The 27,569-nt window shown below is 38.8% G+C and overlaps 2 protein-coding genes across 2 annotated transcripts in view; both read left to right on the top strand.

The window, feature by feature from the left end:
* Nucleotides 1–27,569, top strand: part of LOC307166536 (cell adhesion molecule DSCAML1-like) — an 81,281-nt gene that overhangs the window by 36,268 nt on the left and 17,444 nt on the right. The window lies entirely within an intron of this gene.
* On the top strand, nt 2,687–5,852 carry LOC307166538 (uncharacterized protein). The gene is made up of 3 exons (XM_079884966.1): nt 2,687–4,121; nt 4,567–4,694; nt 5,156–5,852. The coding sequence occupies exons 1-3, from the start codon at nt 3,956–3,958 to the stop codon at nt 5,456–5,458; spliced, it is 597 nt and encodes a 198-aa protein (XP_079741092.1). The 5' UTR covers nt 2,687–3,955; the 3' UTR covers nt 5,459–5,852.

Genomic DNA, 27,569 nt, shown 5'->3' with positions numbered 1-27,569 from the left:
AGTTGAGAAGAAATTTAGAGCCAGATTTACAATTAGCGAGAGAGCGCAATTCCAAAAAAGCACAGATGGGAGTGGAAAGTTCTGTGTGTGATCTACTGACAATGCGCAAATTAAAGAACACATACGCAATCTAGAAAATTAGCGTCTGGTTTAAAGGGATAGTTCACCCAAAAATTAAGCCCATGATTTACTCATCCTCAAGTCATTCTAGGTGTACAGTATATGACATTCTTATTTCAGACGAATACAATCGGAGTTATATTAAAAAATGTCCTGGCTCTTCCAAGCTTTATAATGGCAGCTTCTGTTTTGAAGCCCATAAAAGTGATGTGCAAGAAAACTTTATAAAGTAATATAACTGGCTTCTGGCCAAACGAACATACGGATTCCACATAAGTGTAAAGCGCAACTTATGCGAGTAATGCAATGTACTGCTGATATTTCCGCTACGCCATGACGCACTACGCTACTTCCGACGTCACAAGTTGCGCAAGTTGCGCTTTAGGCGTAAGTGGAATCCGTATGTTCGTTTGGCCGGAAGCTAGTTATTTTGATTTATAAAGTTTTAAATGACTGAAATCTCCTCTCATGAGCTATAAAAGTACACAGCAAATGTCAGAGTGTTAAAATCCCAGAGTTTTGATGACCAGAGTATAATTTATACACTTTGGAGTAAACTGGGCTTAAAGTACACTTGTCAGGTTTCACCATAAACTCTCTCAAGTGTTGTGTGTTGGTTCAGTGTTGATGTGGAGCTGTTGTAGTGTAAATGGTGGGATGATGAACTCTTTGAGAGTCAATCTGTTGCTGTACCGTCCGCATGAGTTTAGGTTTCGATACGTCATCAGATCGACTACGCGTTGTCATTGGTTGAATCAAGATGCATGCAGCCTCGACACCAGGGGCCGGTTTCACAAAGCTATTTTAGACCAGTCTATAGTGTTAGACAAGTCTAAAATTTGCTCATAGACTAGTCTAATGCAAGTTAGACTGTTTCACAAAAATAAAGACTGACTTAATTTAGACCAAAAAAATTAGACACCTTACCCCCAGGCTAACTTAGGTCTAAGACTCTATGTTACCTTGGCAACCAGCAGTAACAATCAGTTACAAACTGCCAAAAGAAAAGGGAAAATGGCTCATAATTTAAACATTTCTTCCAGTTATTACATTCCCAAGTAAAAAGTCCTTGTAACTGTTAGGGCCGTTACATAGTCAACGCGAGCAACGATCGACGCGCTCCCTTTCATAGTCTGAGCAGTGGACGCAAGCGTCACGGGCGATGCGTGAAATGCAATACACCGCTCACGCAACTGGGGGTAGCTGCTAGTAGAGTCATAGTGGAGTCATAGCTCTGAACGCCCGTCTATTTCGCTTCAAACGCTCGCTTTATACGCGCGTCCTATTCGCCTTGGACGCGCGAATGGATTCAAAATGTTCAAGCGTCGAACTAGACGCGAATTTGACGCTCTATTCGCGTTTGGTGTGAATGCTGCATAATAACAGGCTGCGATGTCAAGATTGCAATGCTGAAGTGTGTGTGTGTGTGTGTGTGTGTGTGTGTGTGTGTGTCAGAGAGAGAGAGAGGCACGGGCGCGATCGAACAGTGGAAACATAAAAACATACGCCGTCATTTATACTCCTCCAACAAACACATATTTTCTGCTGGGGTAAACAGCACTGAGCGGTTGAGTGCGCTTACTCGATCCGCCATGTTTTTTGTTTTGAAAAGTGTCTTATTTTACCCAGAATGCATTGCAGTGTAGTCCTACTTAAGATAGTCAGAGTCTTAAGTGCTTTGTGCAACGGTCTGATTTAGATGTCTATCTGAAGTCTGACTACCTACTATATCTAAGCCATAGTCAAAGTCTATCTTTGTGAAACCGGCCCCAGTTTCTTTCCAACTGACATCCGAAGACGTCGTCGACATTTTGATTTCGCAGGACTGCAGGTAAGAAACCACCAAGTGAATCATGCCGAATATTCCTGTTTGTCTTCTTGTTTTAATTCTCATAACTAAAACACTAAAAACGCTAATGTAGAAGTGGTGTGACGTCTGGTAATTTAGTTTAACTAACTTAGCTAACTTACCATACATTGGTAGCTAAAGTAATTGCCAGTGTTAAATCTGGTAAAACTGTTTTTTTTTTGTGGTAACGTTAATCAAATGATCAACCATTAAATGAAATTTAAAAATGAAAATGCAGCATTCATTTGTGCTCCCGCTCTCTATCTCGGGCCTTGTGCAGGCAAAATTGACTAACGTTAGCTAGCCTTGAAAGCTAACGTTAACGTTACAGATTCCCGTCTGAAATGATTGAGTCTGACTTTATTTGCACTACATTTGGTATTGTGCGTGTTCAATAAACCAATTGCATTTTTATGTTGTAGTAACATGTGAGGAAAACTACAGTAATGCTTTTCAAAGTGCAGTAAGTTACCAAGGTCCTTGGCAAGGAAAGAAGTAAGTTACATCAAACTCAATGAAGCATCATATCCAGCATTTCTCAGGGAGGGTAAGTTAATGTTAATATCATTCTTCTCTTTATAATTGAAGTTTAGATCAGTGGTCGTGTTAACCGAATATTTTCCGTCATTGACTGATTTTTTTTTAGCAGTGAAAATGCTTGATTTTAATTAATTTTTTCATGACGTCAGATGTAACTATAAATATAAATAAAACTGGCTGACAATCGTTATTTTTTATTTTTCGCGAGGCATCCTCTGTTACGAAGCACGTCTCGCGTAATTCCATGTATTTGGCGCCTCGTGCAGCCTATTCGCCTGACGCGCAAACATCTACATTAAGAAATGTTGCTTGCTTTCATTTGATCGATAACTGGCTAGAAGATGATAAATAAAAACTGATTGCGTCGACGATCAACAGACAGAAAGGCATCCCGTTCTGTAAGAAACACACTCCAAAGGTAATCGGAGACAAATATATACAATTATGAATTTGAATGAATTCTTTAAAAATATTAATAAATTAATTAACATCGAATCAATATATAATTGTAATGTAGGGAGGGAGGGGGGTGTTCTTTCCGTCGTGCACGTTTGTGTGAGCACTCTGGTTTCCATTTACAAAAGCAAAAGTTTAAATTTTAACGTCTGCAGCATTGTATGCATTGTAGCCAATCGAAAGTTTAGTTTTTCATGATGCTTAGAGGACTAAACTTTCGGGAGTGACCACCGCTTTTACCAGAGTGAGTTCTGTAAATAATAGTTCCGTGATAACCATAGCAACGGACGTGACAAAAAAAACTCTATGACAATATAGCCTACTGTAGATCTGTGCATCATGTCTTACTGTGTAAATACAGACTAACAGAGCTGCCACTGACAAGAATAAATAAAACAAATCAGTGTTTGCTGAATATGTTTAGATTCAGTTAAATAGTCTATTGATAACACTTAAACACTCTTTTTCACGTGTCCTTTTTAAAACAATGTTTATTTATTAAAATAATATTTTAAGGTATTTAAGGAAGATATTCATGCATTGTATACTCATTATTATCATTATTATTATTCCAACCATCTACAAAAAACTCAACCAGTTGACAACAAATATATAAAAATATAACCACATTTTTAAAAATTATCCAAAGAGTGATTTAATATACATAAGTTGTATTTATATTGAAGATTCTAATATATATTCTTATTTTTATTGCTGCTTGAAAAATGGATTTAGGAAATAAAACGAAAGCTATTAAATGTCTTATAATTAAAATATGAAATAGATTATGGTGCAATTTTTACGACCATATCCATCAAAATAAAGGGCAATGTGAAAGTCTTACGCAACCACTGGTTTAGATGTATGTTTATATGAAATTTTATTCTTAACACCATGCTAGTCTACTGTAGCTTTGCCCATTAAGATAGAAATAGTGCTAAAAAACATTATTGTTCTCCCAATTTGTTGCATTTTTAAACGCAAGTACATATGTTTTTTCTGTATTCAAAGCTAAAGAGAAGTTCAGCACCCCCTGAGACAAACATGTATGTGCTGGATGACAGTGGAACAGAGGTTGACGAAGAGGTCTTCAGCGACATCCTGGATAGTAACACTGTTCCCCTCTCTAAAAGATCCCTACTCCAAAAAAGGCTATGTGAGTACATATTTAAAAGTAAGGTTAATCTTAATAAACAAATGAATAATGTTCTGGTGCATTTTAGAAGTCTCACACTTATTTTCTAAAGATCTCTATTGATTCATGCTAAAACAATTTTTTTTTTATACATTTCCATCTTTGTTGATACTGTCTTTAGGAACACTTTTTTGACATAGACAGCAATGAGGGCTACATTGCCTGGAATATTAAGAACAATTTACTATCGTTTTCATAGGCTTCAATCTGCACAATGTTTGAAGGAGAGCATTGTGCATAATAAAATTTCCCCGATAAACTACAGAAAATAAAAAAATGGCCTTTTAATCCAACCAATTGATTAATAATTGACAGGTTAATCGATTATCAAAAAAAAATGTTAGTTGCATAACTAGTATTGGTCAGGTGTATATCATGCTTAAAGCAGGTGCTTCTGCCTTCTCAGGTTGGGATAGTGACATGGCCTCACTGCTGCTGCTGGTCTACCTACTGCCACCACCTCCAAGTGGAAAGAAGGGAGCTGTAAAGATCAGTACCCGGGAAGCTGTGGACCATGTAGTCAAATTTCATAAGGTCAGTGTGTCCTGATCTCCAATGGCAATAGCCATTGTCAAAAGGCAATTGTGTAACTCCCCCAGATTATTGATCTGTTTCTTTTCAATGTCACCTTCACAGAATTTTAAGTCTGATAATTTATGTTTTGCCTCCTTGAAGTGCATAGCGAATAGAGAGTGGGGTTCACCTCTTTTGACTGCAGTCTTGTGCTCGTTCATTCTTATTTTTAGTTGTCTGTCTTGCCAACTTATTGGAGTTTGCTGGGACATGTGATAAGGTAACCAACATTGATGAAGTCTCTGTTTAATTCTCTCTCTTTGTGTGTCCGTGGTACACAAACCTTGGTTGCCTTATCACATGCTGAATATATCCTGCATGGGAAAGCTAACTGTGCAATCAAAGGTTTCTGTCAGAGTGTGACTTATCCATCAAAATATGATGTTCAGTGTAATTAATTTCAGTTTATTGTTATCTTACAGTCATGTCGCAGCCTTCAGGAGCACTCTGGTCCAAACCAGCGGAGACAGCCCTACATCCTGGCAGTTGGGATGACAAGAAAGCACATCCACGAGTTCTACATTGCATTGGATGGTGATCTCCTTCCCTGCAAGGGCAAGTCTTCCCTGTCAGCCTTTGATGAACTTTTCAAAGCACATTATGTTTTCTGCATCTCCTATGACCAAGCCTTAAATGGCATGTACACATTTGTGCAGACCACCATCTACAACATTGATGTAGATCATTCTCACGAAACTCCCAGAGTCAAGGACCTTAAGAGCTAAGCTCCTCAACTAAAGAGTTATGATGTTCAGATGCTTTGTTTGCAAGTCTGGGTCAGTCAATTGATGTGTGACCCAGACTGGATGCCACCAGAGATTTTGGACTTTTTCAGGCTTTAGAAAACATCTCTATAACAAACATAACGTTAAAAGTCTAGATCAATTTGAGAACAAACCCGTCATAGTTGAGAACGAACCCGTCATAGTTGACGTATCTGATGAACCCGTAGTTAATTTAATTCCAGAGCAACCAGAGAATTCTCAAAGCTGTAATGAGACCAAACTACTTATGGTTTTGATAGAGATTATCAATATGTGGTTCCTGTACATGTGTTTGTATGAGTTTGTGGTTTTTGAACATCCATGAACATTGTTAAATAAACAGACATTGCACTGGAAAAAGCACTGACTTTGAGTATTTTTCACTTACTGATGGTTCTAGGTTTACACTGCAGGTGTTGGAAACTATTGTAACACTGTAAATAAAAAGTACCAGCTTTAGAGTACATTTGTACTCTCCAAGTGTTAAATAATGAGCTCTGCAAAGGTTCTAGGTTTACACTGCAGGTGTTCAAAAGCACTGAAACGGTGTCAAAAGTACTAGTTATAAGAGTACATTTTAACTCTCCAGGTGTTCAAATGTAACTCTATTTTGAGAGTATATATTTTACACTTTTTACAGTGTTCACTGAACACCGAACTCTTGGACCTATATATACACTGAAACCAGTGTTCAGTGAACTCCTATAGAGTACATTGAACACTCTGATTTTTGCTGTGTAAGTACAACGTCTTGGTTCGATTTGCATATGTAGATTGTGGTGTGAATGGTTGTGTCTGTGTGTGTGAGTGGGGACGTGCAGAGGTGTAAGTGTATATTTATCTAGTAAAGTGCATGCTCTGTTCTCACGGCGTCTTGCTGTTTCATTTCCTGACCTGACCCATGTCTGCTCACTCATGTGAATCACTGGGTCTCTTTCACTTCCCTGTATCTTTCCATCGATCCCTCTGTTTCTCTTTGTTTCAGCTTGGGAATGAGTTTTATTGATGTGACAAGAATTTGGCAACACCCAAGGAGCTCCTTCATTTTTACCTTCTACTGATTTTCCCTGTCCATCCATCCATCCCTTTTGTCTTTCTCATCCACCCCTTTGGTCTGTTCCAGTGTTCCATGTGAAGGCGGGTGTGTGTGGTCTACGTCAACCATGGCTTCAATTACAATTCATCTCCATTAACCTAATTTGGGTCTTTGTGGGAGCGTGTTGATGTTGTGTGTGAGTCTAGTTTCTGCTCTAGTCTTTCTGGTTGCTTTGTAGCCCATTTGCATTTACATTTACTGTTGTGTCTCTAAGCGAAGGGAAATAAGGTGAAAGGAGAGAGAATAAAAGAGAAATGTGGGCAATGGGGTAAAAACAGCCCTAGGTTCTGCCAGATGGTGGAATAACTGCCCTCAATCCCCCTCATCACCACCACATGCACTTTTTTTTGTTCTCTCCATCATGATGGGTGGAGGGAGACAGGATGTATATTACGTACTCAGGTAAGGACACCACAAACCAGATTTTAGATTGCTTTGCTGAGTCAGTGTGTTCTTACATAAATGGATGACACATTTAAAGGGATAGTTCACCCAAAAATGAAAATCATTTCATCATTTACTCACCCTCATGTCATTCCAAACCTGTATAACTTTCTTTATTCTGTGGAACACAAATGGAGATGTTTTGAAGAATATCCAAGCTGTTCTTTTCCATACTATGAAAACATATTGTAACCACAGGCTGCAAAGCTTCAAAAACGAACCATAAATGTAGCCCATGTCTTTCTAAGTGTTTTGCAGCCATGCAGCAGCTTTTGAGGAACAGACCGAATATTAAGTTGTTGTTTACAGAAAATTATGAAATATTAGTGTTAATTCTTGCTTTTTTAATGTTTGTACTAGAAATCAAGACTGGGCTAAGTTAAAACTTAGAAATGTGTGGCCTTTATCAAATTGAAATTATTAATGACATATTTAGAAACGTTTTTATTATTATTACATTATACCAAATAATGTTTTTTGAAAAGGAAGTGGACTTTAGCATACTTTCAAAAAAAGAGTGCTTGTTATATTTAGTTCACACTTGAGGACATTCTTTTAATGTATGTTTTCGGAGACTTAACTGCAATTAAATTAAAATGTATTATTGTTTAAATTTATATTAAATGCAATCATCTGAAATTTAGAGTGCATTTGTACTCACTTAAATACATCTTTTTTTAATGTGATTTCATAATTACTTCTATTGTCTTTAAAATATGGGAAAAATATACCGATAAGCATTTATGGTCTCTAACTGGAAAATATACTTTAATAACATCTCTATTGAAAATTGCATGTCATGTATTTACATATTTGTAATTACATAGTTGTCATGAAGTTGTAATTTAGTACGTTTCAAATATATTAGTTTTAAACTTAATATTTAAAATTATAATTGATTACTTGTAAAGTACATGTACTTTAGTATGTTTTGTATGTGAACACATCAAAGTAAGTGTGCATCTTTATAGAATGACAAAAGATTATTAAAACATAATCATTTCAAATGTACTTAAAAGTAAACCTTAATTTGACATTACAAAGTGCCCTTTTTAAAAATGTACTTCATGCTTCAAGCAGTTATGAAAGTGTAGTCTTTTTAAGTAAACTTAAGTGACCTTATTTCATTAATTTTATATTATCCGCAACTATTTAAAAAAAATTCAAGACTTCTTTTTCACATCGGTTAATATGCTCCAAAGTCTGCAACCCATAGCCATACCCGACACAGACAGAGGAAAAATAAGTGTTGTTTGGTGTTGTTGATGTCAGATCTTGTGCAACACATCTTGATACAACAAGTTTTATCATGCATATTCACAAATGACATTCGAGAGCAACGATTTTCAGTCAAAGATGATGTCAATTTCAATCTGTTCTTAATACAAACCAATCAAATGGCTTCATAAGAAGAGAGATGATTGATGATGATTGATATCAAATAGTTTTTTATTATACATATTCAAAGTTTTCAATCAAATCTGTTCACTTTTGTGCAAGCAGTTTTTCTCCCCAAATGCGTTTCAGTAGCAAAGCATTATTTCAGAAACAGCTGAGATCATTAAAACCTGCAGTAGTGTGGGTATTAATGCAAAGCTTAGCACTGCAAACAGTCAGATCTGAATAACCCAGTTTTATTTTAAGACTAACAGCAGCCACATCACACATATGGTCCGGGTGCCATAGCAACTCTGACAGTATGTTGGGATGTCTGTGCAGTGTGTATGTGTGCCATGGAGGTGTGTTTGTCCTGTGTTGGTTGATTTGTTATGTGTGTGTGTGTACACAGATCAGTTTGTGTACTTTTGATATTGATTTGTAGGTTTGTTTTAGGGGTGGGTGGCAGGGTTGTGTCATGTCTCATGCTCAGAATAGTAATCTGTGCACGATATGACATCTTTCTGATAGCAGCATATCTGCCATTAAAATCAATAATCCTCTCATGGGGCCGACCCCGCGGCCAGTGCGCTAATGCACCGAGCTACACACACACATACATAAACATATCACAATGATATTTACATAATCTTGCATTGATATTTACGTATGGACAAACACGGTGCTTGTTCATATAAATAAAGCTTTGTGTCAGAGGCACATTAGCATCTATTTCTCTTTAGAGGTGTTTAGTAAGGGTCTGTGTTTTAAGCCGTTCTCTTGTCCTCTTTTTTCGTGTTGCGTAAAGGTTAAACCTGATGTGACCCATAACCCAGACAGCCAGAACGCTGCGCTGTCTAAATGAGTGTGTGTGCCTGGCTCTCCATCTCAACCCTGCCATCCCAATCATTCAAATGAACACCTAGGAAATTGGAATTGATTCGGCCCCTTTTTGTGTGCGTATGTGTGTCCCTGGCTCTTAAATAGGATAGATTGTCACCATTATGCAGGAAAACGCACATTCACACACACATTGTTTTTGGTTTTTCTATCATAATGTCGACTTTTGATTGACATTTATTGTTTTGTATTCTGAACTAATAATATTTTCTATCCTCTAAATTAACCCTCACACCATTGGCTGGTTGGTCGATTTTAGGTTTTACTGTCTATGTGGGGACATTTGGTCCCCTCAACGTAAGAAAAACCTGACACACATACAGTTTGAAGACTAGGCAGTGAGCTTATAACTGGAGCGTTAACATGTAATGCCAGGGAGATTAAATGTATTTTTTTTTTTTCGCTCTTGATAAGTCAACAGTGCGTACCAGCGCTCAGCTGATAGGAAGACTGCTTGTACACACACGCACCGTGTTGCCAAGCAGACGCTGCTGGCTCAAATGCTGGCATGCACGTTTGTGTACATGCATAAATACGAGGGGCGCTAATGATTCTGCATATCCCGTGCCGTAATGTCAGATGTACCCTCGCCACGTACACATCTGGGGCCTGCGTAATCTATAGTAAAAATGGCATTTAGGATTAAAAAAATGGAAAAAAAGTGAATGCTGGGATCAAGAATATATAAAGAGAAGGAGATAGCCTATAGCGAAAAGAGGGGGTAAATGGAAGCAGAGGAAGTATATGGGCCACCAAATGCATGTTTAAATTTTGAGCAGGCACTTAAGGGGACAGCACAGAAATGCATATTTCTGGAAAGACATGGAAAAACAGCTTTAAGTGTGCACGTGCTGCCAGGGCAGCAGTTTTTAATGGGAGCGTGTGAGGTGTGCAGAGGAGAGGAGTGAGGGGAAGAGGAAGAGAGGAGAGAATGGAAGCCTTAATGGATTCATTTTTGCTTCACTAATTTTAGGGCCTTTTAACAGCATGTGCCTTCTCCCCTTTCTCTGCCTCCCTCTCTTTCCTTTTCTCTGCATCTCCAGTTAATTTAATGAAGAGTCGCCCGATTGCTTTTAGCATTAATATTCCAATATGGAGTGGTGTAAATAATAAATGCTTCTCTCTCTTTCCCTCCCTCCCTCTCTCTCTCTCTCTCTCTCTCTCTCGCTCTCTCTCTCGCTCTCTCTCTCTCTCTCTTATGGATGATGTTGAGTCCCATCTGTTGTGTCTTTGGTGCTACTGACTGACTGAGCACTCCCTCTGCATAGAGAGAAAGAGAGAGATAAAAAGTAGACATAGCAACAGTATTGGTGAAATGGAAAGGTGTGTCTGTTAGCAAATCTGGAGTTTCGGCTTTCTGGTGTTCGTTGTACCAAGGATACCAAGAACAGCGGATGCAATGCGGGATTATACAAAGACCGCCAGGGGGTCAACATTTTTAAAGTGTATAACAACTTTTGTTTTTACCTCACAAAGCTATCATATGGCTACAGAATACATTTCTTATGTACTACGGCTTTGGAGTTTGACAGCCCATTCAGCATGAACATCCTGTCTAAAGGGCCACTCACTCCAAGGACAATAACTATAACAATAACTATTACTATAAAGTTTTCAGAATCATTCTAATTATATGAGAACAGGCAAGTCCGCACTATAGCTATAACGATACAGAGAAACAAAATAGAGTAGTTGGAATCACTTTCAGAATGATTTTTTTCCAGCTGATGAATGATAAAAACATTGACAGCCAATCAGACTCCAAGAGACTTTAAAGAACTTGATCATTTAAAAAGGCTTGATGATAAGCAAAGAGGGAGATCTCTGCTTGTGTCCACAGACTGTTTCATCAAAGCTAGAGGCCCCTTGCAAAATTGTAATGAGTTCAGCTAATTAATTTAGACCATGTCAACAGATGGCTAAACCCACATGGCTACCGCAATGAAAGGTTCGCTTTACCTCTGCCCATCTTTATCGTATGCACAGACACACACTTTATACACCTTGCAAACACGATCATCCTCCATTTAGCCACTGACAGAGACCTTTAAGTGTAGTTGTGAACAACATTTTGCCAAGAAGTTAGCTTATGCTTAGTTCCTCTTGTGCTTATTTTACTCTCAATTTCATTGGCTGTTGTTCAATGCTTCATTTGCAAGGCCGGATCAGGTTGGGACAATGCACACAGCTGACAACTAGTCAACTAGATTTTAGTTTGAAATCTGTCTTTGCATCTGTGACTGGACGGGGGACATGTTCTGCATTTTCTGGCTATAATTTGTGTCATTTTCAAAGTAATCTTTGTTATATAATTCTATTTATATAACAGCAATATAAGTTTTTGTTATGTCCCCTTTTTAGGTAAATGTGTGTGTGCATAATAGAGAGTGTCAGTTTTAGGCAGAAAGGCTAATCAATCTCCTTTTCTTTGCTCTGCTCCTCTGGAATCATAATGGGCCCAGAGCAGACCCCTGGGGTACGCCTGTGTGTTCTCAGCCTATTAAACAATTACACACACACATGTGGCACTCACCTCCATCCTGATATACAGTTACACACTAACACTCTCATTTCCCCTCCGTAACCTCCCCAGTATTAAAGCCCAAAGTATACTTCAGTTTTGATGTGAATGCTTAGCCTTTCAAAGTATAGGCTACTCCATTTGATAGCATGCATGAACACAGGCACTTGACACTAGAAATATTTAATCTTTATTCAATGTCTGTGCTGTTTCGCTCCAGAAGTTATGAGTGATAAAAGTGTCTTTGTATTGTCTTTGTACTCATCTAAAGTAAAGTTGCGCGTATCTCTTACACCCTCACACAAGCGCTCATCAGCTCGGGTATCTATTGTAGTCTTGAGTAGTTTGTTGTTGTTGTTCTGTTCCTTTAAAAAAAAAAAAAAAAATATATATATATATATATATATATATATTTTTTTTTTTTTTTTTTTTTTTTTTTACTTTAAAACAACAGGTCAGTTTGGTGTTTCCACCTTATTGACAAACGAAATAGTGTAAAAAAAAAAAAAAGAGTTCAAGGTGTATGTGCAAGCTGAGAGCAGAAATGGGCTGTACTGTAGGCCCATACTATGCCGATTATGAAATGTAATCAACTCATACCATAGCTTACGCATAAAAAACATATATCATACATCAAATTTGTCCCTGACATTTAAAGTCAGGGTACAGGAAAGTTTTACCCTGTTTTAGGGGCATCTCTGAGAGTGTGTGGAGTGTGGTGAGCGTAGAGAATCTGTCAAGGACAGGTTGGGTGTAGGGGGTGGGTGTAGTTTTAAAGAAAATAGAGACACAGAGAGAGAGATAGACCACGTTAATGGCTACATTTGTCTGCATGCACGTGCAGTCATGTAAACACAGCCATGAAAGAGAATTGTTCCATTCTTCCACTTAACCTTCCTTCTCCCCCCCACCCCAACTCCTCTTTTGCTCTGTCTCTCCTCGTATGGCCTCTCCACTCGTGCCGTCACAGCCATTTCACAGCTAGTTTTGGTCTGAGTATCTAAACAGAAGCTGCCCATTAAAGATTAACTGTTAAGGGACAGCACATTCAGTGCTGCCCCCCTCCCCCTGGTGTATGAAAGAGGTCACAGTACTCTAAAAAGGGGTGTGCTAGTTTTAAGCGACATTTGCCATTCTGCAAAGATCTGACGAGTCAGCATTTACAGCGACCCCACCCAGGTCAGGTCAAAAATTGCTTCAAGATGTGACCACGATACACTTTTAGCTGCCGGACTTAAATTAAGGACACTAGACGACACAGTCTTGGGCTTTCTCGTGCACTCAGCTCACTCAATAGAGACAGACAGGGTACACTTTGTTATAGTGTATTTTTAATACTAAACTCTAAAGTACTAAAGCATTGTTAGAGAAAACTGTGAAGAGAATCTGTATTTGTGCATGCATCCATATTTTGGAGGTCATGCCGTCTCTTGTGTGTATGCATGTGAGCATCTCAGGGCGCGTGCGTCTTTGTGTGCCTGTCAGTTTGTGTGTGTCTGGTGCACAATAGTGGTAATTATGTTGGCTGTGGGGGCTCAAGGGGAGTGTGTGAGGCTGTGTGTGTGAGCCAGAGCGAGGGGCAGCAGTCAAACAATAATATAATCTGGGGCTTTTGTGTGCGTAGGGCAGAGGGCAAGACGGTGTCAGCTGTTATTGAGTACTTATCCCTGTAACAGACCATTCATCACACACGCACACTTAAAGCTGCGCACACGTCTCACAGACAAAAGCCACAATTTACTAAAAAATACTCAGCAAATATACAAAGAAACAAAACAAGCACACTCTCAGTTGGCACACAATGGCTCAATGACAAAGAGTGGAGCTTGTTAAGGTTTGAAAGACTTTTATTGTATTGAACCGCTCTTGAAGCCAAACAGCAAATCGCCACAGAAACAGCTTGTGATACAGCGTTTGTCTCAGAGGTGACCGGAGTTAATCTCTAACTGTTTACTGTTCAATCTCACACATGATAAAGGAAGCTCTGGTGGAGCGTTTGATGGATTGGTGTAAGATCTGTTTTGAGGGTGTGTGCAAAGAGTATAGCGCTGTCCTTAATGGTCATTTTAATAGGAATCCACACGATTGGGTGTTTCAGGTGAAGCCAAAAAATTTCCCCTTGCAGATTTCACGTTGACCAACAGAAAGCTGCTTGGATAAAAGGCTGCGTTCACACTGCAGGGCTTAATGCTCAATTTTTTGAAAAAAATCGATTTTTTTCAAGGCCGTTCACATTTCCAATTAAATGCGACCTTTTGTGATCTCCTGTGTGAACGTGAAATGACCCAGAAGTGACCCGCATGCGCAGAAGAGTACTCAACGGTCAACGACGTCACTTGTTGTTTGCGGAAGTAGCTAAACTTCAACCAGAGCCCGTCTACGGAGAGCCTGCCCACTCCCTATTAAGCCCTATTGTACCGAATTTTGGTTGTAGTACCACCAGAGTTCCACTGGGGGTGATCGCCATGAGTGCAAAATGAATGGGAGTCAATGGGGCTAGACGGCTAAATTTGTCTCTTTCACCCGATTGCCGTTGAGAAATCTCAGATCTGATTGTAGATTAAGTTCAACATGGGTTTTCGGGTCGAAAGTTGAATGAACGAGTACTTATGTCGTTTTGATTTCTTACAGGTTGAGTTGTTGTTGCCCATAACACGCTAGCATTCTGCTAATGACGTCAGCATTCTGACGTCATTGACATTTTGAAAGACTTTTTAAAGCAAATAAGTGACTCTAAAAAATCTAACACCCAGCAATGTGTAATTTCTTTGCATCTCCTTTCGAATACAACATTCAAATTACTAGACAAAAAACTATATCCTGAGAAAAGTGGATTTTGAGGGGTATACCGCCATTGACCTCCATTCATTCTGCGCTCGTCCTGTGAGCGCCCTCATATGGAATCAGAGTGGTACTGCAACCAGTTCAGAAGCCGGAAGTGTAGTGAGAGTGAAACTTCTCGCCATATTAGACATTCTCTGCTTCAACTAATTGTGATTCACTCACACACACCGACACACACACACACACAACACACGAGCGCGCACAGCGACCGTTACACAAGAGCCAGACAGCAGCCGCTGACCTATCTAATATCAGCACAAATAAGTTAACATATAATGTTAGTCTACTCTTATTCACATTGGATATCATGCTGGTGGCCGTGGGCTTTTATTTATTTTTTTAATTAACGGGCTTGTCGAGGTCGACCCGTTCGGCAGATTTACCTCAGCTCGACGAATATGCAGTCCGTTTTCAAACCGACGACTACTTCAACGCAGAATTATGACGTTTGTCGCGTATCAATGACGTGCGGGTCGGATACAAACGACCTGGCCGTTCAGACTGAAGACGCATTTCAAAAGATCGGATACATATCGGATTTGGACCACATACCCAAGTGGCCTGGGTCGCATTTGAAAAGATCGGATCTGTGTCGTTCAGACTGTCATGAAAAGATCAGATACAGGTCGCATAGGGGCAAAAAAAATCGTAATTGGGTCGTTTCAGCCTGCAGTGTGAACGTAGCCAAAGTGACTTCTGTGTGAGCTGTGCTTCATTCATACATTGCTACACTATTGATAAACAATGGACCGAAATTTTGCTAATGTGACCACATGTTGTATAGATGAGGTAGTAGTCCACTGTGGAGTCTGCATCAATCTAGGCTTTGCAAACTTTGCAGTACTTTTCTTGAACCTAATTTACAAATAGGACACCATATGGTTTTGTGAACTTCCCAGACACGCGACGACCATCGCAAGACCGCAAGTAAAAGTGCAGCATTTGAGACGGCCTGTAAAACCAAGCATCTTTAATTGTCTGTGGTCAAAGTTCATTGCAGCAAAAGTTACACATTTTTGTGTTTCTTTAACAAACATGGTTTTTGCATTTTTTTTTTCAATGTCCTTGTGATGCACATATGCAGATTTGTGAATACAGATACTTGTAGCTGCTTGATTTCATTTGTTGTTGTGTTTTGGAAACGTATCAGAATTATGCAACAAACCACATGGGGTGCAATAGCGAATTTTAGCATTAAAGGGAGGGTTCACCTACATTTTTTTTTAATTCTGTCATGATTTTCTCATCCTCATGTCCTTACAAACATCTTGTTTGACATTCTTTCTTTTATGGAACCCATAATCATATATTTTGAAAGTCACTGGGGTTCAAAAAACATTGGACCCTTTCTTCATCTTTTGTGTACGGCAGGAGAAAGATAAACAGAACTTTTGGAACGACATGAGGGTGAACTATCGTTTTAATTGTCTGTTGTCACGTTCCTCTTTCTACTGTCATTGTGGAGCTATAATTTGCAAAGAATCTTGATGAGCAAGTTAGTTAAATTTGGTTAACACGTTTATCGCTAACTACCTAAATAATAACACATACGATTATGCTGAGGTTTGTTACTGCAAAAAATAATGCAAAAACTTATATCTGTACAAAAGAACTGCGCTTTCGTAGTGTGTTGACTAAGCATTAGCTCTTGCGATGACGTACGTTCGTAGAGTATGTTTCAGGTATACAACTATGGGGCATCCACGAAACTTGTAATAACAGCCAACATGGCATGGGGGGAGCAGGGGGTTATGGGATTGCAGTAAGTGCTCTTTATATGGTCTCTCTGGGCTTATCCATGACCTTCTCTTTACCGCAGATCAGCTCTGAGCCTGGCAGGGGGTTGAACTTGATTTTGAACTATATGACTCTCGGCTCTTTGATTCCCCCATCTCCCTCTCTCTCTCTCAGGACTGTGTCCGGGATGATAAATAAATGTTTCGCTTTGTCTTGTCATCAATAATGCATTATTCCTTTAAGTGCTGATGTGAGCTCTTCTATTCTTTCTCTCCCTCTCTTATTCATTCAATTTATTCTATCCTTCAACTAAAGGTAGACGAGTGAACTAAGAGATTGAAACAGCGAAAATCACTTAAAGGGTATTGTTGTGGATCGGCGTTTGGGGACGTGTGTGTTTATGTGTGTTGTACAGCTCAGAGAGAGAGAGAGAGTTCAACAGGATTCTCTGGTATCTTCATATCAACTGTTGCTGTAGGGGTTTTGCTTGCTGTTTGCTTGAAATTTACTTTAACTTTTTATTACCTTATCACAGATTCCCCCCCCCCATTCATTATATTTTTATGTCGTTTTGGTTTGAAATTCAGTCCCCCCGCCCCCCTTTTGGATATAACAGGGAAAGAATCTGTAGTCCATAGCAAATCTAGCCTATTACATTATTGAGCATTACTTTCAATCAAAATTCACCATGTATAAAAGTCAAATAGAGAAAGAACGAGAAATATTCCTCTTTAGCCGAGAGATCACAACTATTTCAAAACGGTAAAATCGTGTTTTGTCTGGTAACCAAAGAATGTGCTTCATGTGGTCAATGTTAATCTAAATGAACAGGCTTTATTCAAATAATAATAAAAAAGTATTATTTCAAGGAATGTGCCAGGTTCATTTAAATCAGGCAAGGTATTCCAAAAGGGTTTAAAAGCTGAATATTCAGCTCATATTTGCCAAAGCACTTATATTAATTCTTCTGTACAAAAATGTTGTTATTTCAGCAGTAAAGGTGTCTTAGCTTGTGATGGGAGGTAGTTACATCATGTTTATAAAGTTTGCAGCCTTTACATGATCATGATAGGAGGGATTCTAATTTTGCACAGACAAGGTTATTAAATGACCAGCAAGTGATTAAATGCTACAATGCGAAAATTACGTTTTCAAATTTATCCACTTTGGAAAGCATTTTCCAAAAGCTTCGTTTTTGTTAAAAACGCCTTCTCTGTGTGGACGGAATGCCAAAACGGAGAGAAAAATATGCTTTTTCAAATGAAAACGCATTGGTGGACAAGGCCTAATTTGATTTATTTTTTATTTTTTTTTAACCATATTTATCAACATGTTTTATCTAGTCTAATAAAGTAGATTAACTACTGAATATTTCCAACTTTCATACTTTATATAGTCATTAGCTGATATTAGCTTCCCAAAATTCTGATTTGGGATCTTTATGTTCCAGAAACGGGAAAGGATAAAACAGATGGAAGGAGTGCTGGAGTTAAGGAGAGAAGGGCGGAGCAAAGAGAGGGGCCCAGAAAGATGGAGAGATCAGGGGAAATATGGAATATGAAGGGGGGCGGGGGTGACCTAATTGTGGAAGGGCAAGGCAGGGTGACCGCCAGTAATCAGCTTACTGTAGCACTCCACTCCTCAATCTGGGACACTACCTCCCCCTGTATGCATGTTTTCAACCATCTCTAAGCGCGTGTTGATCATGGGCTTGGTGCCTTGTATGGGATATGACTTATATCTTATATTTTGATAAGAATTGACAATATACTAAGGAAAAACACTAAATATACTTTTGTACAAGAATGTGAATGTAAACACGTCCATTCTGAAATGTGTCTGACTGCAATTCATAGCACAATGCAAGCCTGTGTTGCATGTTTGGCATTGCCACAAGGGGCACTATAGTAACTTCTCTTAGATTTTTGAGCCAAGTGGGTACAATGCAGTTTAAAAAGATACATAAAGATTTATCTATGTTTTTGGTGTTTTTTTTTTTTCTTATTTTTTATTTATTTTAAATTTTGACCTTGTAATGTTTAATTGAAATGTCATCAACAGATTTCTTTCTGGTGATGTATGCCAGACTTCTCCAATCATTTAATCAGCTGAAACCCCGCCCCTTTATTTAAAATTGACCTCAAGCTCGTATTCAGGTCTGCCTCCATCCAATCAACAATCGATTCCAAAGTCTCCACCCTACTTTTTTTCAATAGTCCGTTTAATTTGGATCTATGTTACAATACGGGGAAAAAAGTTTTGCTACTACGTCCGATTCTTTGCGACTTCCGATTGACCGTGAAAAGAAATCATCCGTTCACAATCGAGTTGCACCCTCCGCATATCATGTCTTACATTTATTTGTCTCAAATGTCTTGAGGAACCCAAAATAAGTTAAAATGTCAAAGGTGCGTGTTTCCATATAACGAAAATGCACTGTAAATGTTGCTTTATTTACTTTTTTTTTTTTTTTATTGTAGAATATGTTCATCGCTAAGTGTGCGATATGCATATGCTCCGTGACAGTGTGAAGTACAGTATGTGTGGATGGCTGTAGGCAGCATGAGACAGACTCCACTGGATCACTGTCACTCAGAAACAAACACGCAGACGCTGATGGTACATCACAATGACACAGATCTGGACCTCTGTCTATTTCTCTTACCCCTGTCCTGTGTGTGTGTGCTCTCTCACATCAAATCAAAGGATGGCACATAAACTTTAGCCACCAGCCTTGCACCTCCCTTCCCCCCGCCACTGTCTCTCTCTCTGTCTGTGTGGATATGTGCCTGGTAGTGGCTGCTGCCACACTGCCTAATTGGGGCTGTCATAGGCTGTTACGTCCAGGGCAGAGAGAGAGAGAGAGAGAGGGATGAGGAATGGTATGTCTCTCTGTCGCCTCGCTCTTGGTTGCATGCTACAATTTGGCCGGGTTAGAGGGTCAAACAGGACACGAAATGTCAACAAGGACCATGACCTCTGGGTAAATACATTGTCACAAGCCATCGTGAAGCGTACAGGGTTTCCAGTGACACAGAGGAACAAACAACACTCAATTACACTAAGAATATATTGCACCCGCTGATAACATTGTTTATTTGAAATATACTATCTGCATTGTTTTATCACCAAATTCACCAAAGAAATTATGTGAAATTAATCATTTGATTTGATTCTAATTTTTAATTTGATTTGATTTTTTTTTTTTTTTTGGATTTTGATTCAATTCAATCTGATTGCTAGGTTATAGAGAATGCAGCGATACCAGTGAACTTCCATGATCTACAAAATGTACAAAAAAAAAATAGCCCTTTTAAATAGGGCTGGGTATCGATACAAATTTCCTGATTCAATTTAATTTCAATTCAAAAGTTATTGAGTTGATTTGATTAGATCCCATTTGATTTGCTTCCGATGTTGGATTTTGATTGAATTCAATGCCCCATCTTGCATTCTGCTTCTGATTGCTAGGTTGTAGAGGATGCAGCAAACTTCCATGATCAACAAAATATACTAATTTTTAACTTTTTTTAATGTCAATTTTAAATGAGCCTGTGTGTCGATACAGATTTCCTTATTCAATTTAATTTAAATTCACAAGCTTATTGAGTCGATTAAATTTGAGCTGATCCAGATTCATTGATTCCATTGATTCTGATTTTGTTTGTGTTAAATTTGATTTGTGATAAAGTTGGTTTGATTAATTTCTAATTTATTTGGGTATTTTTGCACTTAATGTTGCTTAAATATGAAAGAAATTCTCTCTCTGCGAATAATGTAAATTATACAGAGCAGTGTTTCAGACTATTTCAAACTAGTAACCTATCTTTAAGAACCGGGTCATAGGAGTCATTTATTTGTTTTGTTTTTTGCATTCAGCCAATGAGGACAACTCAATAGTTTCTTATCGTTCTTTAAAACAAATTTTTAGTTTAGTCTGCTTTTTAATTTATCATCTGAATTCCCATTCCTCCACCACTGAGATAAATGCAAACACTTACTTACATTTTTTTGGTTCAAATTCATTCCTTAGAAGAATTCTGCAGATTTCCTCGCAAAATCAGTGCAGAAAATGTGAAAACAGTGTGTTACCATCTAGGCCTTTAGATCTCCCACACACTTCATCTCTGTCAATCAAAACATACACTCAGTAGCGTCTTTATGTAGCATTTGAACAACAACAACATGAACTAGCATGCTAGCACAAATGTACCACACACACACAGAGGTTCTGTCAGCTCTTCTTGTAATCCCTCAGACAAATTACAAGATCTTCTTCTCCTCCTTTACTCGTTCTCCTTCTTCCAGCAGCAATTGGATTTGGATAAAGATGGCTTTTCCTTTTCTCCTCTGTTTTTGCTTCGTTTGGCTAAAGACGGATTTGCCCAGGGAGATTATAGTCAGCGGAGGAGAGAAATCGCATTTGAGGAAAAACGTCTTTACTAACCCCAAACAACAATCCCCCAGTCCATCCATCCATCCCTCCCTCCTTTCCTTTCTTTTTCTTTCTGTATGTGCAGCTTTTTTGCTCGGAGCAGGATGAGAGAAAAGCGAGATTGAGACCATAATCCTTCTCGTGATGTTAGGGCAGATAGACAAGGAAAGACACAAAGGGTCAGCAGCCTGTCTCTGTCTGTATGTTTCTGAATAAACACTGGTCTGGCCGGCGTAGTTAGTGGCATTAGCGCCGAGGCTAACATTAGGGCTAAGTGCTGAATGGACTGGGAGTGTCAGAAGGCCAGGCTAAATGAGAGCTTAGCTGCTGCTCTTTGGCAGCTTAGCGTGTTAAGAAACTAGCCTGGATGTTGTCACCAGATGAGGCTTAAGCAGAGAAATGAAGTGGCCAGCAGCGATTCAGACACTTGCAGTCTTAAAGTGCTGCTGTGGCCGTACCATGGTACAGTGATGATATCATATGGTAATATCATGATACTAAATATAAACCTAGGTATTGAATGATTGCACTGGGAATAGCATGGTACATATCCAAAAGAAACATGGTATTGCCAAAAACCAAGGTACAGCATTGAGTGGTACTGAATAGTTTGTATATCCATTTGTCTTGGTATTACCATGGTATTACTATGTCCAAAAAATCTTGCTACACGTCCATACATAGTATTTTTATATAACATGGTACTGAATGGTTTGTATATTACCTTGGTACATATCTAAAAACCTTTCATATTAATGTCAAAAACCCATAGTGCCTGTCCAAAAAAGTGAATTACCTGCATCTGTGCGGCGTCTCTCTCTACAAACAATGAAGCTGTGTGTTTATTTCCTTCAAAAACAGCGATGTTACCCCCTCATTGCTGACCAGGAACTAACTGTGCATTAAACGGTTTTATTGCACACCTTCCATCCAATCAGAATTGAGTATTCAGAGAGACCATGGTATAATATTGTTTAATCACAGAACATACGTGTTTCCATGTGTTTGGTCCATGACATACAGTACGTCCCAATCAAGAGTTGTGTGTGCATCGCGTTGTGTATCTTATATCTTATGTCTGCTGTGTGTGTGTGTGTGTGTGTGGGTTGGTGGACAGACGTTGGGCAGGGTGAATAATTAAACAATGCGGGCGGCAGAAGGTCTTTAACCCTGAACCTCAAGACAACACAACCAATCAATAATGCAGCTAGAAGACATGATACAGACGTACTCAATACCACATTGGCACTCAACATTTATCTCGGTATACTGTGCATTTTGTCTATTCTTTCTTAGCTCCTCTGGTACAACATCAAGGTTACAGGCTTGAAAAACATAAAGCTTGAATTTACCGCAAGTTTCTTCTGCCAAATGAACGGAAATGTTCTTTTTCAGCACTTTTGAGTGTAATGCATGCATTATAATTAAGACTGGTTTTCATGAGGGAGAATTCTTTGCGGAGGATCTTATTCTTCGGAGAAAAAGAAAGTATATGTTTGGTGTGTGTGAGCACGTCCCACGTGGTGCGGTTGTCAGGCTGAGACAGGCCGCCGTGTGCTGGGCGGCTGCATGTGTCTGTGTGTGTATGTGTGTAGTTGTCAGGCCGCTGTGTGCAGTGTGTGCCACCAGCGCGGGTAATGGGGATGGACCTGTCAGCTCACTTAATGCAGCTAATGTGTGCTAGAGCCGGGGGATATGAATCCACACACACACACACACACACACACACACACACATACACACAGTGCTCCCCTCTCCTCGCCTCGTCACTGCTCTGTCAAATTCTTTCGCTTCCTCTAGCCTATGCCTATTTATTTCCCTCTTATACCTTATTTCTTTCTCTCTACACTTCTCACTGTAAAACTAAATTGTTCAGTATATGTAGAACTTAAAAAATGAAGACAACAGTTTTCAAGTTGAGTTCATTTATGGATAAATGTCTCATAATCTGCAAAACTTGAGCATTTCATACTTGTTAATTTAATTTTTTTAAAGTCACCATGAAATCATAAATTGACAGTTCTTTCATTTGTTTTTTAATTAATGGGCTCGTAATCGACCAATAGCAAACCACAACCATCCAATCAATTCCCCATGGACAAAATCAAGTCCCGCCCTAAATTTTTCTTGCTCAGGAAACTTTAGGAAACTAGTCTTCAAGAAAAGACTATTGCAACTTCCGTTACATGCCAACTTTAAATTGTAAACATAAACTTATCTGTTTCCCGTGCTCATATTTTACCTTGGGTTGCCACATTTTGAGATTTCATTGTCTGTACGGGTGAATACAGCTTACTTAAAGGTGCAGTAAGCAATTTCTGTGAAACACTGTTGAAAGTAGATCAGGCAGAGCGCCACAATCGGTAGCCAATCAGCAGTAGGGGGCGTGTCCACTCATGGTGGGGGAGGAGAGAGAGAAAGAGCAAGAGGGAGATTTTAAGACTGTTGAAAGAGAGATGGCTGAGAGACATTACAAAAGAGAAAAGAGAGACTATCACTGGAAAAAGAAGGGTTATGTTCAGGCAAGAGCTTTAGAATACACATTAAAATTAGAAAAGCTTTCCAGCGCTGGAGAGACTGAAGCGGGAAGCTCTGAAAACGGACGTTGAGGTTGCGCTGTTTCTGCTCCATACATGAATAACATTGGTTTTGCTATGTTTCACAGAACCAATATATGCTGTTGTTGTAATGTTAGCTAACAGGACAGTTTTGAGCGTCATTGTTTGTCTGGAGCTGGTGTGCATCTCCACCTTATTTTCCGCGAAACATTATTTTGCTTTGCTTCTGCTATGATAAAGAGACATCCACTCTTGCATTGCATGTTTGAACATGTTGGGGTCGGAGCAATGAAGGGAGGGGTGTTTTTTTGGGTTGATTTCAAATATCAACAGTGTTTCTTAGAAATCGCTTATTGCACCTTTAATAACTGCATATACACTCACCTAAAGGATTATTAGGAACACCTGTTCAATTTCTCATTAATGCAATTATCTAATCAACCAATCACATGGCAGTTGCTTCAATGCATTTAGGGGTGTGGTCCTGGTCAAGACAATCTCCTGAACTCCAAACTGAATGTCAGAATGGGAAAGAAAGGTGATTTAAGCAATTTTGAGCGTGGCATGGTTGTTGGTGCCAGACGGGCCGGTCTGAGTATTTCACAATCTGCTCAGTTACTGGGATTTTCACGCACAACCATTTCTAGGGTTTACAAAGAATGGTATGAAAAGGGAAAAACATCCAGTATGCGGCAATCCTGTGGGCGAAAATGCCTTGTTGATGCTAGAGGTCAGAGGAGAATGGGCCGACTGATTCAAGCTGATAGAAGAGCAACTTTGACTGAAATAACCACTCGTTACAACCGGGGTATGCAGCAAAGCATTTGTGAAGCCACAACACGCACAACCTTGAGGCGGATGGGCTACAACAGCAGAAGACCCCACCCGGGTACCACTCATCTCCACTACAAATAGGAAAAAGAGGCTACAATTTGCACGAGCTCACCAAAATTGGACAGTTGAAGACTGGAAAAATGTTGCCTGGTCTGATGAGTCTCGATTTCTGTTGAGACATTCAGATGGTAGAGTCAGAATTTGGCGTAAACAAAATGAGAACATGAATCCATCATGCCTTGTTACCACTGTGCAGGCTGGTGGTGGTGGTGTAATGGTGTGGGGGATGTTTTCTTGGCACACTTTAGGCCCCTTAGTGTCAATTGGGCATCGTTTAAATGCCACGGCCTACCTGAGCATTGTTTCTGACCATGTCCATCCCTTTATGACCACCATGTACCCATCCTCTGATGGCTACTTCCAGCAGGATAATGCACCATGTCACAAAGCTCGAATCATTTCAAATTGGTTTCTTGAACATGACAATGAGTTCACTGTACTAAAATGGCCCCCACAGTCACCAGATCTCAACCCAATAGAGCATCTTTGGGATGTAGTGGAACGGGAGCTTCGTGCCCTGGATGTGCATCCCACAAATCTCCATCAACTGCAAGATGCTATCCTATCAATATGGGCCAACATTTCTAAAGATTGCTTTCAGCACCTTGTTGAATCAATGCCACGTAGAATTAAGGCAGTTCTGAAGGCGAAAGGGGGTCAAACACAGTATTAGTATGGTGTTCCTCAAAGTCCTTTAGGTGAGTGTAAATCCACTCTGACTGTATTTGTCCAATCCACTCTGAAATATTCCACTCTGAAATATTTTAAAGCAGTATCAGTTAACACATTTGGTGTCCCTTTTGGACATTTTTAATTGTTTCCCTCAGATGCCCTAACTAAACAGCGTGTGAAAGTTTCTGTACAAGCAACTTTACTAAATCACATGAATATTTAATGAGATAAGCACTGAGGCAGTTTATGATTGGCTCTTTTTGCTAAACAACTTGCTGTAATGTTTAGTACTGCATAATTTTACTCTGCCGGCTATAGCGTTGACACCGCAATTCACCCGCAGAGTTTCCCAAGTTTAAAAACAAAGCAAACCCACTTTCAAAATTATTAGTGTAAAACAGTTCATACCCCACAGTGAGATGGCTGAGAGACATTACAAAAGACTCTTTTTGACTCATTTTGACATCACAAAGCAACAAGTTACTAAAATGTGAAAATAAAGTGTTATAATTAAGTGTTAAAGTAAGCTAGTGTTATTTTAGCATAATTTATGTACTATTGTAGTTTTTATTAATACTTTGAATTGCCTTTTATTTTCATATTTTTTTTCTATTTTTGTTGTGATTTTGTACTTTTTTACAATGATAATGATGATACTGATGATAATGATTATTTTGAATATTACTATTTAGGTTTTTTTGGGGGGGTAATTTTATTTATTTATTTATTTATTTTTATTTCCAGTGAGTAATTTTACTCCTTAAACTTAAACTTAGTTATTTGCCAAGGCAACATTTATAACTTTCATTTAGTTTAAATTTTTCATCTAAAATTTATATTTTACGTTATTTCAACTTTATTTCGATTAACAATTTTTAAAAATAGATTTAGTTTTAGTTAACTATATAATAACCCTGGTGTCAGCCTAAAAAAAGACATTAATTCTGCTTACCTGGTCTGCTTATTGGTTTGACTTAAAATGTCAGAAAAGCTGTATTGAGATACATATTTTGTGTTCCTGAAAGTTGTTCGAATTTTAAAGTGCATGTCCTTTTCAGCATTATTATCTTCTTAAGAATATGTGTATAAACAATAAAGTGTAGCTTCTTCTCCCTGTCATCACTTCTCCTCTGTCTTTATGCTATTTTTATGCTGGCACACTAAACTCTTGGGTCCTCAGTATGCTAGAGTGTGGATAGGTCAGAAATCTTGCCCTTCAGTAGAGGTCCCGGTGCTCTGGTAATGATTATCTGTTGACAAATGTGATGAATGCTGGAAGTGCCTGAACCCAAACAACCATGAGGAAGAATGCGAGAGAAAAATCCAATATGTCCAAGGAGAGAAACCTCATAAAGAAGGAGTGGCATATGGAGATGGAGATATTCCCTCTGCCACCCCTCCCTCCGTCTCTCCCGCCTTTTTTCCATGCCTGTCGCTCTGATGAATATCATCCATGTTCAGATCCACTGCAATCTTCTTTCCCTCATTCCCTTGCTGCATCACCTGACCTCACCTCCAACTGTTCATTGTCCATCCATTCTCCATTGTTAGAGTTCTAAACTCAGTGACCATGATTTTGCCAAATAGGACATGTTCCTGGATCAACATTCCTGTGAATGAAAAATCAGCCATGTCAGTCCAAACTAATTATAATAACTACTAAATACTACTAGCTCATGAAATTGTGTGTCAGTGTTGATGTAATATTTACTAAAATATAAAGTTTTAATTTTGTTTTAACACTATTGTGTGCAGAAAACCACATAATGACCTCAAGAAAAGAAAAATATCAGATTTTGAATATATAAGCAGTAAGCACTATATCAGCTGTACCCTACAGTCTATTATATGCGATGCATTACTGCAGCAGACAAGTGCATGTGTGCAATCTGTTCAAGAATGGAAACACTCTTTATTAATGAGCTTTTATCTATAAGGACAAACATTTCTAGCTGGGTTGCCAGGTTTGCGTAACAAAACCAGCCCAATTGCTATTCAAAACCCGCCAAATCTCGACCAAAACTAGCACAATAATAATCGCGTTCTGGGGGGTAAAAATCGAGTTGGAAAGAAATTTAGGTACCTGCAATTTTGGTGTATATATGAAGAGTTCAGATGCAAAAGCCTCTAAGTGCCATCTGAAATTTTCTTCTAGAATGATCATTTTTTATAAAGCTTTTATATTTAGGTTAAGTAATTTCACTTAAATGACAATTAATAGGTAATTTGCATTGCCATTTAAGTGAAATTATTGAACTTTAAATATACGAGCTTGATAAAAATGATCATTCTAGAAGAAAATTTCAGATGGCACTTAGAGGCTTTTGCATCTGAACTCTTCATATATAGTTGATACAAATGTTCTTCATGCACCAACCTGAGCCCAAAGGCTATCCATATCCCTCAACAAAACACTAATATCTAATTGGTTGATGTTGATCCAAAAACGCATCCTACTTGGCAAAATCAGTCTTTTAGTTCAAGCATATGCTGCATCACGGATGCCATTTTAGCTTGTCTCACACCAGCATCTCACAACAGACCTCATAGTAAACCATCCCAGTTCTGTCTTCAATCTGGCTCTGAAATAACAG

This window comes from Squalius cephalus, assembly GCF_949319135.1.
Source record: "Squalius cephalus genome assembly, chromosome: 11".
NCBI lineage: Eukaryota > Metazoa > Chordata > Actinopteri > Cypriniformes > Leuciscidae > Squalius > Squalius cephalus.
Note: the sequence above shows the minus strand (reverse complement) of the source record. Positions and strands in the feature narration are given on the sequence as shown.

Coding starts and splice junctions, on each gene's coding strand:
- LOC307166538 (XM_079884966.1), top strand. CDS start 3,956: ATGTTTTTTCTGTATTCAAAGCTAAAGAGAAGTTCAGCACCCCCTGAG. Junction 4,122..4,566: donor CCTACTCCAAAAAAGGCTAT/GTGAGTACATAT, acceptor CTGCCTTCTCAG/GTTGGGATAGTGACATGGCC. Junction 4,695..5,155: donor ATGTAGTCAAATTTCATAAG/GTCAGTGTGTCC, acceptor GTTATCTTACAG/TCATGTCGCAGCCTTCAGGA.